This window comes from Eurosta solidaginis, chromosome X, assembly GCF_040869045.1.
Source record: "Eurosta solidaginis isolate ZX-2024a chromosome X, ASM4086904v1, whole genome shotgun sequence".
Taxonomy (NCBI): domain Eukaryota; kingdom Metazoa; phylum Arthropoda; class Insecta; order Diptera; family Tephritidae; genus Eurosta; species Eurosta solidaginis.
Genome location: NC_090324.1, coordinates 26,988,451 through 27,006,260, shown reverse-complemented (window position 1 = coordinate 27,006,260; position 17,810 = coordinate 26,988,451). Strand labels below are relative to the sequence as shown.

The window sequence follows — 17,810 nt, the reverse complement described above, 5'->3', positions numbered from 1 at the left end:
ACTTGCACTTTGGCAGCAAAAATCCAATCGGCTTTAATGCAATGCAGAAACATTGTCCTGAAAATATAAGAATAAGGAATTAATCAAAATGATAGTAATAAGAAATTACAAAATAAATTACCATACTTACCGCTCTGCTACCGTACAACCTCGTGGATTTTTTCACAATGACATTTCTCATTCAGGAAATGCTTTAATAACTGAACAGCGAAGGTAAATTCAAAGTCAGAACGAACTCAGGTGCTTAGACTGCCACGAATTCACAACAAAAATTCCGTTCGAAGACGATTTAACAAAAAAAAAATATGATAAAAAAAAAATAAATATGATAAAAAAATACAAATAAATAACCAAAGTTTCACGTACTTAAGCCTGAATTCAAATTTCAAAAAATTCCGTAAAATAATTGCAAAGGTTGAAATCGAATAATGCAAACGAGTATTGAAATTACCGATTTGCGAAACTGAATTTGATTAAATTTGCCAGTGCAAAATTTAGATAGATGAAAAAAAAAATAATAAAAAGGAGCAATTCAAAAAATTTTTTTTTGCTTTTTTTAGCTAGGAGATGGCTTCCGATTTCGAAGGGTAGGATGAACAAAGATATTAAAAAAATTAAAATTTACGGGGCTTAAACCTAAACTCAAATTTCGAATAAACAAATTTTCAACCGCTTTTATAGAATAAAAAAAATATAAAAACGGAATTTACCAAATCCAATTTTACAAAATAGGGATACGGGATTTACGAAATTTAACTCAATTTCAGCTTTCCAAATAAAAATCAGAAGTATGGACAAAAGAAAAATAGAGATCGAAAACTTTTGGAGATATAGGTCATAGAATATCTTTGAACGATATGGGTATCAAATGATAGGTATTGATGAGATTTTTAACAAGGAATATCGACCAAAATGTGGACTAGGGGTGACCCTAGGATGATTTTATACGTTATAGATATTTAATTAAAGGTATTAATAATATGTGAACCTTTAAAGAGATATCGACCAAAATGTGGACCAGGGCTGACCAGGCGATTTCGCAATTTTATTGCGTTTTCAGTACTTTGTATGCCACCAAACTACTGATTTGTTGGGCCGATTTGGTTTGCGTTTGGAACATGCGTCAGCGCTTTGAAAGGAAACGTTCCTAATGACAGATACCTAATCTCACCTCACCACGCCCCATCTCACCTCACCGCATTACACCACACCTAACCGCAGCTCACCTCACCTCATCACACTTCTCCCAACCACAAGTAACAGTAATTGTCATGCATAATTCGTCGGGTTTGCGGTTTTTCTTCTTCCATTACAATTAGCTCGCGTATTAATTAAAAATAAGTACGTATGTACATGTGAACCAGCGGAAACTTAAAAAGAAAATGCAATGATTGAGATATGCTTAAAACATAGTACACATTGGAAAATTTGGAAAATACATTTAGCGATTGAAAAATATTTAAAAAAATCGTAAACATTGGATTCAGTGATTGACACCTATTAAAAAATTTTATAAATAAAAAGTGAATTGTGTTTTTCTGCTGATAATAATAAATTTTTGGTTCTTTTTTCTCAAGTTTAAAGTTAATTTTTCAGTGAGCACTAATTATGTCCCCAATACGACGCAATATCGGTCGTCGTACCCGTAATGCTAGACGTTTGTCTTACCGCTCAGAAGAACAACGCGAACGATTTAATGTAGGCAGACATGACCGAAATGCATGGTTACGTTCTGCTCGAAGTGAAGAAGAAAGGGAAGAACGTAATAGAAGTGATAGATTAAGGATGCAGCGTAGTGCGGTTGTTCGTAATCGATCTAATGATAGGAGCGAACGTTACAATTTGAATGCTCATGTTCATAGACAAACCCGTGTTCGTAACAATTTAGAACGTGTCGCGTTCGAAAAAGATCCCTCAGTTGATTACGGTTTACATACATCCATTGTTATTGGCACAATGAACAAAATTTGTCAGTACTGTGGTGCGAAAAAATTCAAAAATGAAACAGTGGGGTTGTGCTGTGCAAACGGAAAAATTAAACTGCCGGTATTGCAAGCTCCACCTGAGCCTTTGATTTCATTGCTGTCCAGAGCAACAGGACAATCGAAGCATTTTTAAAAAAATATATAAGCAATAATTCGTGCTTCCAAATTACGCCATTTGGCGCAACTAATATAATACATAATGACTTTATGCCGATTTTCAGGGATTTTTAGTCCCTTGATGCCAGCTACATTATTTTCGGTGAATGTGTGAAAAAATATCAGGAAGTTTTAAATTTTTTTCCTCGATAAATTTAATATCGGTAATTTTTGAGTAAATATTTAATGAATAGATACTTTAAGGCCCACTTGCTGAACGGCAAGTTAAATTTGTAGCTCAGAGTTAATTTTAAAATTTGTCAAACATTTATGAATTTAACCCCTTCATTTGATGTCAACTCTGAGTTAAAAATATACCTTTTTGTTTAGCAAGTGGGCTTAAGAAACCTATGTAATACGACATCAAAAATTTGAGATTTTCTCGAAAATTAACACAACTATTTATATTTAATGAGAAAAATACACGTAACTGAAATTCTCTTAAATTTTGCTGCTTTCGTTGTCCACACAGGTGTGTGCTGATATGTATGCACTTTTATTCATAGTTTAATTCAATAAATGGTTATAAACTGCAACTTTCTTTCAAATAGATACAAGGGCATATTTATCATCGAACAGGATCATTATTACCGTTGCCCAATATTAACCAACAATTCTTATAAATTTATTTTATCGGCAATTCGAATGTCGAGTTGGATCGTCGATGTGCAATTCAATCGAACATCAGACGAGAAATTGTGGAATAGCTGCAGTTATTGTTGCACCAAGAAAATAAATTGGTTCGAGTATTTGAAACAGCACTCGATCGAATGCCATCGGATAACCATAAAGTTGTCATTCATGCAGATAAAGTACCACATGGACAACATCCAGGTAGATTTAACGCACCTACGATTGATGATGTTTCCATCGTAATGGTTGGAGAGGAATTTCCATCACGCGACATTTTTTTGCATTGCCGAAACAATCAGCTGCAACGTGTTTGTGAAACACATCGTTCTTATGATGCGTTGCAATATCCAATATTGTTTTGTCGTGGAGAAGATAAATATGAATTTAGTCTTCGATTGATAAATCCCCAAACCGGTACGAGAAGTTGACATTTAAATAAGCATTTCTGTGGCTGACTTCCATAACATCACTAGGAAAGAAAATTTGCAAAATATTATGCTTTATAACGCATCAATAAACTAGCCATGTGTAATATTGATGTAGGTCTAAACAAGAGGGTACAGTTGTCAAATAGCATAAAATTTTGCATTAGTACATTTATGAAGCCAGCCCGATTTATTTTTTGTATTTTAAGTAAATATAAACATTTCACATTATCTCCTTAACAGGTGAAAGTATTCCAAATAAGAAAGTGAGCGCAATGAATTACTATTCATACCGATTAATGCTACGTCAAAATAAATGTAACCATATTGTTAATTGTCGAAGGTTATTTCACCAATTTGCTGTTGATATGTGTGCGAAGATTGAGACAAAACGTTTAAATTTTATAAGATTCAGTCAGCAAAATTTAAGATCGGAAGAATACATTCATTTGCGTGATGCAATAAATAATGATGTTAGTATGAATGACATTGGCCCTTTGATAATTTTACCGTCAGCCTACACAGGTAGTCCGCGTCATATGCATGAGTATGCACAGGATGCGATGACTTATGTTCGCCATTACGGGCGACAAGATTTATTTTTGACCTCCACATGTAATCTAAAATGGGATGAGATCAAAGAACATTTGTTTAATGGTCAAATACCTTCCGAGCGTCATGATATAAAGGTACGTGTTTTTAAACAAAAACTAAAAGCTTTTGTGGACTTCATTGTAAAATTAAAAGTCTTTGGTGAGGTTCATTGATGGTTGATTTGCGTTGAATGGCAGAAAAGAGGTTTGCCACACGCGCATATGTTAGTTTGGTTGGCGAACAAAATAACACCAAATGAAATTACAGCGTAATATCTGCTGAGATTCCTGATCAAACCATAGATCCTGAGCTATATGAAGTGGTTGTTTAGGCCAGCAGGCTAACCCCAAAGGAAAATTAAGGGCTGGCCACCCTAATGAAATATAATACAAAACCGCTTATTTGTTACGGCCGTTAGCACTTATACTAAGAGAAAAATTTACGTTTCGTTAAGTTACCCCGCCAAAGGCCCGTTAGCTTTGGGGGATAAACGGAACGCGTGGAATGGAACCCGGTCACTTGGATTAACGCAGCCGCAGTAAACGCACGCTCGAGAGTCTTACAGCTACCAGTTTTCTAAACCATATAAAACGGCACACCGCCAGAACGCAGAGTCTGCCTTTATATTCCTAACGGTGCTCAAATTAAAAGTGACACAAAGAAAAAAGTGGTTGAGTTTTTTTTCATACAAATCACTTGCGGTGATTTAAAATTACTAAATAAACAATGCTATTACAAAGCCTTTTGTCTATCCGATACTCTACGCCACCCGTGGTAAAAGGTATTGGACACAGCTTAAGGCTAGCAGTCAGTGACCTAAAATCTTATTAACTTTCCTTGAAACGTTACACTGCACTGCACTTTCGGTTCTTACAACCATCGCGGTTATAAATTATTAAACAAATTTTTTGAGCTTATTCGTGAGAATAACCGGTGCTTGTCCAAATTTCTATAATACCACATTGGTCGTTATCAGAATATTGAGAAAAAATCGCTAACACAGTGCTTTCTGCTCGTTTAAAAATTTAAACTTGCACACACACACGTTTTATTGCAAAATATTGGCTCTAGCTACAAGCGTTAGTTTTGTGGCAAGCAAATTTTCCTTGGACACTTAGCACCAGCAATATACATTTTATTAGAGGAGACATAACCTCAATTTAAGTACAATATCTTCATTTTTTAAAGCAATATAAATTGGGTTTGAGTCGTTTAATCCTCACATTTGTATTCGATTTTTTGTTCACTGTATCTTTATATCACATATTTGATATACTTATATCACACACACGTATACAATTATTTTTCATAAATTCTGGTATTCAGTGGCGAAGAGCTGAACATTAAATTTATATATTTGGTTATAATAAATTTAGAAAGATCATAAAGAGGTTAATCCAAAAATTTTCATTTGCGTTAAATTCTTTGAGTGGTGGTGTCAGGTTATTGAAACACTTCCCTTTGTTTCTGAGTATCACACTCGAATTTTCTAACTAGGTACTGCATAGTAGTTATTCTCGTTTAAATATCAAACGATATGGAGAAATTCTAAAAGCAGCTGATGAGGTGGCACAGATTGAGGCTGAGTTCAACGACAGACCTCAAACTGAACACACAAAATATACTCTAGCCATTCACCAAGAAGAGTTTAATAATAATTGGAGAAAGGCAAAGCTAGCTTATGATGATCTCTTGTACTCTGAAACGGTAGAGAAAAAGGTGTTAGCGCAGGCCAAACCGAAATACCAAGCGACGTATTCCGCATATTTACGCGGCAGTGCAACCATGGCTGAATTAATAGCAAAGCTAAATAAACGCGATAAGGAGGGAGAAGGGCACCTGATCTAGAACACAGCATGCGACTATCTCCGTGCGATACAGATGTATTCAAAGGTGACTACCTCTCCTGGCCAACTTTGCGTGACATGTTCACGGCAATATACATACGGAATAAGCGCCTCACCCCGGTTGAGAAGTTGTTTCACCTCAACCAAAAAACCCAGGGTGAGGCAAGAGATATAGTTAAAAAATGCCCACTTACAAACGATGGGTTTGACACAGCGTGGAAGAATTTAAGGGAAATATATGAGAGTAAACGAATTCTCGTCAATACCCAATTAAAAATATTATTCAATCTTGAAAGCGTAGAAAGTGAGTATGGCACCGCGATTAAAACACTTCAGTGAGAAATAAACAACTGCATCTCAGCCTTAAAAGCTCATCAAATTGAGATAGGCAATTGGGATGCGATATTCACATATTTATGCTCCACCAAATTACCCGAAAGCACGCTAGCTTTATGGGAACAGACCATAGAGAATAAAACTGAAATATCGAAATGGGAAGATTTTTATAAATTTTTATCGAACAGGTTCCAGACCTTGGAAACAGTCTCGGGATTAGCAGGTAGCAAAAATACCAAAGCTCCCAAACAATCACCACCCAAACATAATAATGATTCGTCTCAAAAGAAAGTAGGCGCCTACTAACCTCCGATCTGGAGGTTCTTTTTAAATGAACAAGTAGATTTTATTCTGGGTGGGGATATTTACGAACAGATAATGCTAGGCGGTATACGAAAAAATGTTTTAGGCACCCTCCTTGCCGGCAGGTGTGTGTCATTTTGTAATGAGGTATCGCTGGACAAACAAATAGCGTCATTTTGGGAGTTGGAAGATATTCCCAAAAACCATATTTATACCAAAGACGAAAATTACTGCGAGGAGTTGTATCAAGAAACCACCAAAAGAAATAAAGATGGCAAATATATCGTGTCTTTGCCTTTTAAGCAGGATTTTCAAAGGGTATCTCATTAGGACCGTCGCTTAAAAGCGCGTGCTCACAATTTTTTAGAAATGAAACCCGGTTAGCGAAAAATCCCGAATTGCAAACGGAATACAATCGAGTCGTATCAGAATACGAAACGTTAGCTCATATGGCACGGGTAGAAGAGCATTTTCCGGCAGACACATGCGATACCTATGTATGTCGACGACGTTTTAGCGGGCGGATACACCATTGCCACCGCCAAGAAGGCAAGGGACGTAATCCAAACAGCATTACAATCAGCCGGCTTCTCCCTCAGGAAGTGGACTTCAAATTGCGACCAACTACTGGAAGGTATTCCAAGATCGCATTTATTAAATGAAAACTTTTTTATATTTTGAAGATGCTAGCATGGTTAAAGCCTTAGGGATCAGGTGGAATGCCCACTCTGATTATTTCTATTTTTCTACGAAACCCATAGATAACCAAGTCGTGTTCACAAAGAGAACAATATTGTCTGCTATATCAAAATTATTTGATCCACTAGGTTGGCTAGGGCCATTTATAATTACCTCGAAAATCATTATGCAAGCTATTTAGCTGGAAGGCACGGGCTGGGACGAAGCCGTATCTCCCGCGGTATTAGATAGATGGCATGATTTTTTAGAAAGCTACCGAAACATTGAACGAATTCGTATACAACGTTGGGTACGATTTTCCCCGGTAGCGAGCATCGAACCATGTAGGCTTTTGCGATGCTTCTGAGAAAGCATAGGCAGCCGCTATATACCTGAGGGTACATATAGATAATCATGTGTTCGTAAACTTGCTCTTTGCAAAAACCAGAGTAGCCCCGGTCAAGATCATATCTCTTCCCCGCCTTGAACTATGTGGTGCAGTTATGCTAGCAGAAATAGTACAGTCAGGCGCAAAAAATCTCAATTTTAACAACCCTTCAACCTATCTATGGACGGATTCGACAATCGTCCTTGCATGGATTCGGAAATCCCCATGCTCGTTGTCCACTTTCGTTGCCCATAGGGTGACAAAAATAACTGACAAATTAGGGAAAGAAAACTGGCTTCATGTCGACTCGGCATCAAACCGGGCAGATTTCGCAAGTAGGGGTATACCCGCTGAAGATCTTATCAACAAAGCCCTGTGGTGGGAGGGCCCTTCTTGGCTTCATGAAGACAGCTCAATTTGGCCTACCAAAGAAACAGAATATACCACCACGTCAGAAGAAAAGCGGATCCAGGTACACTCATCAACAGTAGATACAGACTCGGATATCCTCACAAGATTTTCTGACCTCTCGAGAGCTTTGAAAATACTATCCAACGTCTGGAGATTCTTTCAAGGAACTAACCCAAAAACAAGAGCCTCATTTCAGGCGAATTTTTAGTCATAAATGGGGCGGGGCCACACCCATTTTCAAAAATTTTACTGTTTTCCAACTTAATGTTATAATTGAATTTAGAAAGTAAAATTCTATTGACACAAAGCTCTTTTTCGCTAAGATATAGCTTATTATTTTCGTCTACGACCCTTTTAAAAATCTTTTAAATAAAAGTGGGCGTGGTCTTTAACCGATCTCGTCCATTTTTCCTAGAAATATTTCCTGTTATACGGAAAATGTGTGTACCCAATTTTATTACGATCCGTTAATTTTTCTTCGAGTTATGGCTCCCGAAACATAGAAAATTGCTTAGTCATAAAAGGGGAGGTGCCACGCCCATTTTTTTAAATTTGAAGTTTTTCCTATTTATTGTTATAACTCCACTCGGGAAATGAAATGCCATTGATATAAAGCTCTTTGTTGCAAAAATATAGCTTATTTTAGTCGTCCACGACCCTTTTAAAAATCTTTTATATAAATACCCAATTGAGTGGTCCTTAAACGATTTCGTTAGTTTTTCTTCAACGCATTCCCTATAGTCAAGGCAACCGCTCCGCCGAATTTTGTTACGATAGGTTTAACGGTTTTTGATTTATGATTAATAATATTTGTAAAATTGATTTTATCACAAGTGGGCGGTGTCACGCCCATTTAAAAAAAATTTCCAAATTTTTATCAAGAGTCTCAACATCAGTCCACGTGTCAAATTTCAACATTCTAGGTGTATTATTTACTAAATTATCAAGTTTTTTGTGTTTTTTATATATATAAAAAGTGGGCGTGGTTATCATCCGATTTCACTTATTTTCAACACCAATTTATTCTGGGTCCAGGTAAGCTAGTGTACCAAATTTGGTTAAGATATCTCAATATTTACCCAAGTTATCGTGCTAACGAACGGAAGGACGGAAGGACATGGCTCAATCAAATTTTTTTCGATACTGATGATTTTGATATATGGAAGTCTATACCTATCTTGATTCCTTTATACCTGTACAACCAACAGTTGTCCAATCAAAGTTAATATACTATGTGTGCAAAGCACGCTGAGTATAAAAAAATTATCTGCAAATTAAGAATTGTAAATTTCAAGTTCCAATGACGCAAAAAATATAATAATATATTAGCTTTGGTTTGTTTGGTTTGCTGCCTTGGCGAAGGTACGTGAAAGCAATCAGTTCGTATCTAAGCATCTAGTGTCAGGTCCGTCGTCATGCTCTCCGTGGAAGTGTGACTCATCACGCTCGAGAACTTGTTCCAGGAAGTGGATGCCAGACTCCCTTGCGCCTACATATCATGGCAGCGACTGCAAACCTCACTTACCGCCAGTGCTGGACTCTCGGTAATATAGCTTAAACAGTTCGCCACGACCTCCTGCTTACGTACGTCTTCCATCTAAGTGTCATACCAGATACCATTTAATCAAATTGCAAGAACCCGAAGAAAGAACACTGGAATGCACACTCAGCTACTTACTATCCTATTATGACGGTTGTTGTTGTTGTTGTAGCAGTGCTTCGCCTCATCCAATATGTATGACCGATCACAAATTGTCATAAATATCCTCTAACGCGAGTCCAAGGAAACTTGCTGTTTCGACATGGGTGGACCATATTGTTAGAGGCGTTGGTTCCACATTACAATTGAAGAGATGGTTGGTGTCATGTGGGGACACATTGCAAGCAGGGCATACATTTTGTATGTCGGAGTTGATTCTGGATAGGTAAGAGTTTAACCTGTTACAGTATCCGGATCGAAGTTGAGCTAGAGTGACTCGCGCTTCCCGAGGGAGTGTACGTTCCTCTTCTGCAAGTTTAGGGTATTGTTCTTTGAGTACAGGATTCACCGGACAATTCCTGACATAGAGGTCTGATGCCTGTTTGTCGAGTTCAGTGAGGACCTGCTTGTGGTTTTTGGCTTCATAGGCTCTGTTCCCAGGTGCCGTATTTCCTCATAATGCTTACGGAGATAACTCCTTAATCCCCTGGGCAGTGTTGGCTCATCAATCAGATGTCTGTTGGGATGCCCAGGTTTCTGGGTATTCAACAGGAACTGTTTGGTTAGCATTTCATTTCTCTCGCTGATGGGGAGTATTCTCACTTCATTTTGTAGATGTTGTTCTGGGGACATAAGAATGCAACCCGTTGCGGTTCTGAGGGCAGTATTTTGGCAGGCCTTTAGCTTCTTCCAGTGAGTAGTCTTAAGGCTTGGTAACCATATCGGGGACTCGTAGCATGCAATCACGACGGTCCCTGTCCAGTCTGAAGATTGATATAAGTATTGGGACCGGATTTAAGAAAAAAATCTAAGGAAGGAAAGGTAGGAAAAAAATTTAAGAAATTTACAAGTAATCAATAAGAAATAGTTAATCAGAATAAAAATGGGAAATTTAAAATTAAAAATAAGAAATAACTAATTTATTGGGAATGAAAAATTGTTCGGGCTATTAACATTGGGCGCCATTGTTACGTGGCTGACTTTTTGGGGTGGTGAGGAGCGGCGGCAAGCAGGTATGCTTGCATCCCAGGCTATCTCGTCGTCTTAGGAGGGGTATTACACCACCGTCCTCACCCGCAGCCACAAAAAAGAAAAAAAGGAAAAGGCTGAAAAGATGGAAAGGTGGAGCAAAGTTAGAAGGGGTAGAAAAAGATGAAGGCCTATCCTGTTTTTTCAATCGAGCGTTTAGCGCACGCACCTTTTTTATTTCAAGAATTTTTTATATCCCGAATTTGTATTTAGTGAATTACTGACCCTAATCACCACAAAACGGTAACACATCCAAAACCTTATAAGCATGGTTGGCAACGCGTTCGCTACTCGCCCGCCTGAACGAGCATCAGCTGTCAATCATGTTGACACTTTTCATCATATCTTTTTTCTTTATATACATTTTTGCATTCAATCCGAAGATTTGTTAATCATCCCGGTGCGCCGAAAAGTAAAAAAAAAATCGTTTTGAATTTATATAACATATTTTTATATCAAGTGTTTAATGAATATAGCATTGAAGTTTGTAATTTAAATACGCGATCTTTCATTAACTTTGTGAAATTCACTAAAACCGCCATGCGAAGATGCCACTATCTAGTGGATATCACCGTACTGCAGACATCTGCAAGGGCAAAATTAATTTACGCGAAGTATGAAATATCTATAACGAGCAACCATTTGAGTGCATTTCACACTTTTCCGGAGCTTGCAGAGTGCCACCCTCGTCACTGTAATCATCATCATCAGTGTCGCAGTCAGCCGCGCCAGCGCCTACATCCCCACCAACTACAGCAACGGTGCTGTTGACTGTCAGGTGGAGTCTTCCCACCCTCTTCAGCGCAACTTGCGCTGAGCCGTGGGCACTGTGCTGACTCCTGTCTAACTTACAGCGCCCCCTGACATTGGTCCATCTCCTGTCATTCAGTCATTTCCCTAAACACTCACCTTCACTTTCCTTGTTGCGCACAAGCGCAGCACCCACACCGAAAGTTACAAATCTAGCCTGCATTTTAAAAATCTATGTTTTCATCCATACATTATACAATTTTATTAACAATTTAACCTTTCTTAAATCTATACATTAAGCTATCTATCCCTTCGAATGCAAAATAGAGAATGTTGTAACAGTAAGAAAATCGATTAGAAAGCGAAAGCGAACAAAATAACAACATACGATTTCAATTCAATTCAATTCAATTTTTGTAAAGAAAAAGTAAAAAAAAAGATAACAAGGGATGAGGTTCCTTATATCAATAAAACAAAAATATTTATGAGTCACCCTAATGTATAATCCTACCAACACCTATCTTAAAATCTACAGATACAAAATTCAAGCAAATCTCCTTGGGGTAGCAAAATACAATAAAAGGGCAACAAAAAAAAAATGCAATACCCTGATCCCTGACCTACCGCAAACGCACAAGTAAATCCAAAATTAACTTTGTATATAGCAAAAGTGTGTTTGTAAAATTTTTATGAATGTACATATGTTCATTGCAATCTATTATTCTTTTTCTGACTTGGCTTATTCCTATTCTATTTGCGCAAGATCAGGAATCTTTGCCAACGTATGTACATACATCTTAACAGGTGTATTTTCATAAGAAATGTTGTCTCTCTTAAAGCACTCACCAACTCACTCGTATTCTCCAACGGAACCGCTGCAGTTGAGTAGCTGAAACAAAAAAACTCAAACATACATATGTACATATGACCATACATATGTACATATGACCCCAGCGGGTTAGGGGTTCAGAATATTCCCGCGGTAGGTATGCCTGTCGTAAGAGGCGACTAAAATACCAGATTCAACGGGCTGTGTAGCGCAACCCTTCAGGTTGCCAGCGCAATATATAGTTTCTCCAAACCCAATTGTCAGCCTCACCTATCCGCGGCGAATCCTGTTTCAGTAAACAAAAATCGGGTCTATGAAATAACTCCCACGAAATAAGTCCCACTTTTAAAAACGAAATAAGTCCCACCAAAAATTGCTATTTTGAAAGTGGGAGTTATTTCGTTTTTAAAAGTAGGACTTATTTCGTGGGAGTTATTTCGTTACGCGTTTTTATAAGTGGGACTTATTTCGTTTCGAATGGGAATAAATTCGTTTTGTAAAGTGGGAGTTATTTCATACCCCCAAATGCCGTTATTTGTTGCTCTTCACGTTGTTTCTCATTGAATTTCATAATGTTCTTTTTGTTGCTATTTAAAAAAAATTTATTGTATTGTAGAATATGCTTTCGACAAGTTCCGTTGTTTCTTGCTCTTTACGAAATGAAATTTGTTGTTAAGTGTGCTAGTTTACAAGACCTTATCATTATATCGATTAGTTAAGTTTGTGAATTTCAATAGTGAACATGAGTGTGACATACGAAATAATTACAGGGAAGAGGAGTAACAGCAAGCGTCTTTATATTTTTTTTGAGAAACAATTATATATTAAAAAGTGCACTAAATAGAAAAACATTTTTATGTTTGTTATGTAAAGGATTGTCCATCTCGAATAATGTTATTTGGCAGCGAGTGCATTAAGGCAAAAATTATAAAGCACACAATCACGATAATCAAGAGGCTCTGTACAAAGAACTAAAATTTTTAAATAATGTAAAAACAAAATGCGCACGTCTTAATGAAAAGCCAGCTGAAAACAATTGCGCTGGAAGTATTCGCAATATTTTTGTGAATACTAGCATGGATATATTTTTATTTATTAATGATAATTATTATTTATTAAGTAAGTACTTAATAAAGTCTTTGCAGAAATCAAAACGAAAGCAAAAATATTGTCTTTAATAAAATACAGCGGAGTTTGCCGTATATTGCGAATAAAAATTTTAAAAATTCTCCCAAAAAACCGGCAGAAGTGCAGGAAGTTTTCCAAGACGCAGCACTTTATGATAAATTCGGTTATTCCAAATTAAATGGAAATAAACAATGGCAGTTTTTCAACATATGCTACCAAGAAGAAGACTTTGCATATTGCGTTTTTTTCCGAAAGAACTGTTGAACTGATGAAAGAATGCATTCCTGTTAATTCGAAAAGAAACATTTTAATTGATGGTACTTTTTCTGTACTTCCTCTAGGAAGCTTTAAACAACTATTAATCTTACATTGTGAATACTTTGGTTCGGTAATTAATTTCATTCATAACTATATATGATTTATATTATGTATACATATGTATATATTTATTATTTTTTCTATTTTAGGTATTCCCCTTTCTTTTCGTACTGATGACAAAAAAGTCTCTAAAAGCATATCAGCATTTATTTAGTTATATACAAAGGAGCATTATTGATTTGTCACAAGCAACTTTTATAACAGATTATGAAACAGGATTGAGAAGCGCAATTGAAAAAAGTTTCCCAAATTCAAAAATGTTTGGTTGCTGGTTCCATTATTGCCAGACATTGCGTCGATTCATAACCATGAAGGACAAAAGGCTCGCTCAATATATTCGGCAAAATAAAGAAGCGTCTAAAATTTATCTTAAATTTCTATCTCTTTCATTATTACCTGGAATGCACATTTCGGATAGCTTCCAACTACTAACCGAAGATTTAGGAAAATTGAACGCTTTAGATAGATTCAAATCATTTATAAAATATTTTGAGAATCAATGGATGCAAAAGGTACAATATTCCCTTTTACAGAATATTTACAAAAAGTTGTTATGATTTCATTATTACAGATCGGTCCACATAACTTTTCATTTTTCGATTCTGAAATCCGCACTACGTCTGCAATAGAAGCTTACAATGACGTCATAGGAAAAAGCATTCCAAAGAAGGCTACTTTTTTCAAATTTGTAGCATTTTTACAGATGCAAGAATTTGAAAAAGTAAGAAAATTTGAACTATTGCTGAATACCAATGGTAGTGTGGGAAAAAAGCGTATTAAAAAGTCCTGTGTTTTGAAAGCAGATATGATTTCGAAATTCAAGAATGATCTCTTACAAGGTACTATAACTCCTTCAAAATTCCTTGACCAACTGGTGTTATCAAAAAATAATTTAATTGTACAAATGGAGCCTGATGAAGATCTTTTTGAAGAATTATCATATTTGGAAGAGGACATTGAAGACGAGTCGTTAAACCATATTGAAACCAACCAGAATGCAATTGTGTTGTTGTTGTTGTTGTTGTAGCAATGCTCGCCCCACCTAACAGCCGCGACCGATCACAAATTGTCATCAATATCCTCTAACGGGAGTCCAAGGAAACTTGCCGTTTCAACAGGGGTGGACCATAAGGAAAGGGGTGTTAGAGGCGTTGGTTCCACATTACAATTAAAGAGATGGTTGGTGTCATGTGGGGACACATTGCAAGCAGGGCATACATTTTGTATGTCGGGGTTGATTCTGGATAGGTAAGAGTTTAACCTGTTACAGTATCCAGAACGAAGTTGAGCAAGAGTGACACGCGTTTCCCTGGGGAGTATGCGTTCCTCTTCTGCGAGTTCTGGATATTTTTCTTCAAGTACTGGATTCACCGGGCAATTCCCGACATAAAGGTCCGACGCCTGTCTATGGAGTTCACCAAGGACCTGCTTGTGTTTTTCCGCTTCATACGGCTGGGTTCTCAGGTGCCGTATTTCCTCAAAATGCTTACGGAGATGACTCCTTATGCCCCTAGGCGGTGCTGGTTCGTCAATCAGATGTCTGTTGGGATGCCCAGGTTTCTGGGTATTCAACAGAAACTGTTTGGTCAGCATCTCATTTCTCTCCCTGATGGGGAGTATTCTCGCCTCATTATGCAGATGGTGTTCTGGGGACATAAGAAGACAGCCCGTGGCGATTCTGAGAGCAGTATTTTGGCAGGCCTGTAGTTTCTTCCAGTGGGTGGTTTTTAGGCTTGGCGACCATATGGGTGACGCGTAGCACGTAATCGGCTGGCTAATTGCTTTGTATGTGGTCAAGAGCGTTTCTTTATCTTTTCCCCAGGTACTGCCAGCAAGGGATTTGAGGATTTTATTACGGCTCTGAATTCTTGGAACAATTGCGGTTGCGTGCGCACCAAAATGTAGATCCTGATCAAACGTCACACCCAAGATTTTGGGGTGCAGGACAGTCGGTAGCGTAGTGCCATCGACGTGGATGTTCAATATGGTCGACATTTGGGGCGTCCATGTTGTAAATAAGGTCGCGGAAGATTTAGTCGGTGACAATGCCAGGTTTCGCGAGGCGAAAAAACTGGAGAGATCAGGGAGATAGCCGTTTATTTTATTGCATAGCTCATCGATCTTTGGGCCTGGGCCTGTGGCCATTATTGTGCAGTCATCGGCGTAGGAAACGATTGTGACTCCTTCCGGTGGTGAAGGTAGCTTAGATATGTAGAAATTAAACAAAAGCGGGGATAGGACACCACCCTGTGGCACCCATTGTTTAATTCTCCTTTGTTTTGATGTTTCGTTTCTGAATTGCACCGATGCCTGCCGACCACCCAGATAATTTGCGGTCCACCTTTTAAGACATGGGGGAAGGGTAGACCCTTCCAGGTCTTGCAGTAACGAGCCATGGTTGACCGTATCAAAAGCTTTTGATAGGTCTAACGCTACGAGTACTGTTCTATGGTGGGGATATTGATTCAAACCGCAATTTATCTGGGCGCTAATGACATTTAGCGCGGAGGTAGTGCTATGGAGTTTTCTGAAGCCATGCTGATGAGGGGCTAGCTGCAAATGTGCTTGGAAATAGGGGAGCAAAATGGCTTCAAGCGTCTTTGCCACTGGCGATAGGAGAGATATCGGACGATATGACTCACCTACGTTAGCTGGTTTCCCAGGCTTTAGTAGCGGGACCACCTTGGCCATTTTCCATTTCTCGGGTATGACAAAGGTGGAAAGAGACAGGTTGAAGACATGCGCTAAATATTTGAAACCCTCTTTCCCTAGGTTTTTAAGCATCGGCATGGCTATGCCGTCTGGGCCCACTGCTTTAGATGGTTTAGCGCGACCAATGGCGTCCTCAACCTCTCTAGCGTTGATGGTAATTGGTGACGCGCTGAGTTTGTGTTTATGTGCGTGTCTATTGGCTCTTCGTCTATCTTTGTCGACCGTAGGATGCATTATATATTGTCGGCAGAAAGCGCTCGCGCATTTTTTCGCATCCGACAGCACCTTATCGCCAAAGGCGATGGAAACTTTGCCTTTGTGCTTAGTCGGATTCGATAGGGACTTTACGGTGGACCAAAGTTTACCTACACCGGTATAGAGGTTACAACCTCTTAGGTGCTCTTCCCATTTCGCCCGCTTGTTTTCGTCCACAAGCAATCTGATGCGTTGGTTTATATCCCTTATTTGGGGGTCGCCTGGATCAAGCTGTCTTATAAGGTCGCGTTCCCTCGCTAAGCTCGCGGCCTCCGCCGGGAAGTGGGGCTGGATTTCGGGAATTCTCCCGGCGGGAATGAAATGTGCCGAGGCGGATTCAATGACCTTACGGAAGGCACGCTCCCCTTGGCGGGCATCAGTCGGGATAGGGAGGGCAGCAAAGCTGCTGTCTGTTGCAGATTTATATTCTTCCCACTTTCCTTTTTTGAAGTTTATGAAAGTGCGTTTTTCGGTGACGATGAAGTCGGCGGTACGCTCGAACGAAATAAGTATGGGCAGGTGGTCGGATGCCAATGTTACCATCGGCTGCCAGTTGACGCAGTTTACGAGTTCTGCGCTCACGATTGAGATATCTGGCGAGCTATGACAGCTTCCTACCATACGTGTGGGGGCGTCTCCGTTTATTGTGCAGAACGTCGTTTCGTCTATTTGATCCGCCAACATCTCACGCCTACTGTCCGCCCGCAAGTTTGAATGCCATAGGTCGTGATGGGCATTGAAATCGCCTCAGATAATGCAATTGTTGCCAGTGAGTAAGGCCTCGATATTAGGGCGGTATCCACTGGGGAAACAGGTGACAGGAGGGATGTAGATGTTGATGATTTCTAGATTTGCATCGCCTGACCGGACAGATAGGCCTTGACGTTCTAAGACATTGTTACTGCGGTCGATGCCAGGATCAAATATATGATATTGCACAGAGTGGTGTATAATAAACGCGAGGCCGCCTCCATTTCCGCTCTCGCGGTCTTTCCTGTGGACATTATAACCAGAGCAGGTCTGCAATGCAGATCTTTCTGTGAGTTTAGTCTCTTGAATCGCAGCAATGCGGGTGTTGTGCCGCTTCATGAAATCGACTATCTCCGTAATCTTCCCAGTTAGTCCATTGCAGTTGAACTGCAGAATTCTGAAGTGCATGAGGGGTGACGCCGCCACTCTAGGGGTAAGTGAGGGGTGACTACGCCTAGGTTGTGGAAGGCCAGGACGCAATTGCTGTTGTGGCCTTGGGACTGGGCGCCCTTGGGCAAGCATTG

General features: G+C 38.9%; 1 protein-coding gene across 1 annotated transcript in view; it reads left to right on the top strand.

Moving 5' to 3' along the window:
- Positions 1 to 14,596, top strand: part of LOC137234818 (uncharacterized) — a 1,233,955-nt gene extending 1,219,359 nt beyond the window's left edge. Inside the window, exons 5-6 of the mRNA XM_067758206.1 lie at positions 13,659 to 14,081; positions 14,141 to 14,596. Coding sequence (XP_067614307.1) covers positions 13,659 to 14,081; positions 14,141 to 14,596 — 879 coding nt within the window. The remainder of the gene's footprint in view (positions 1 to 13,658; positions 14,082 to 14,140) is intronic.
- The last annotated feature ends 3,214 nt before the right edge of the window (positions 14,597 to 17,810 follow it).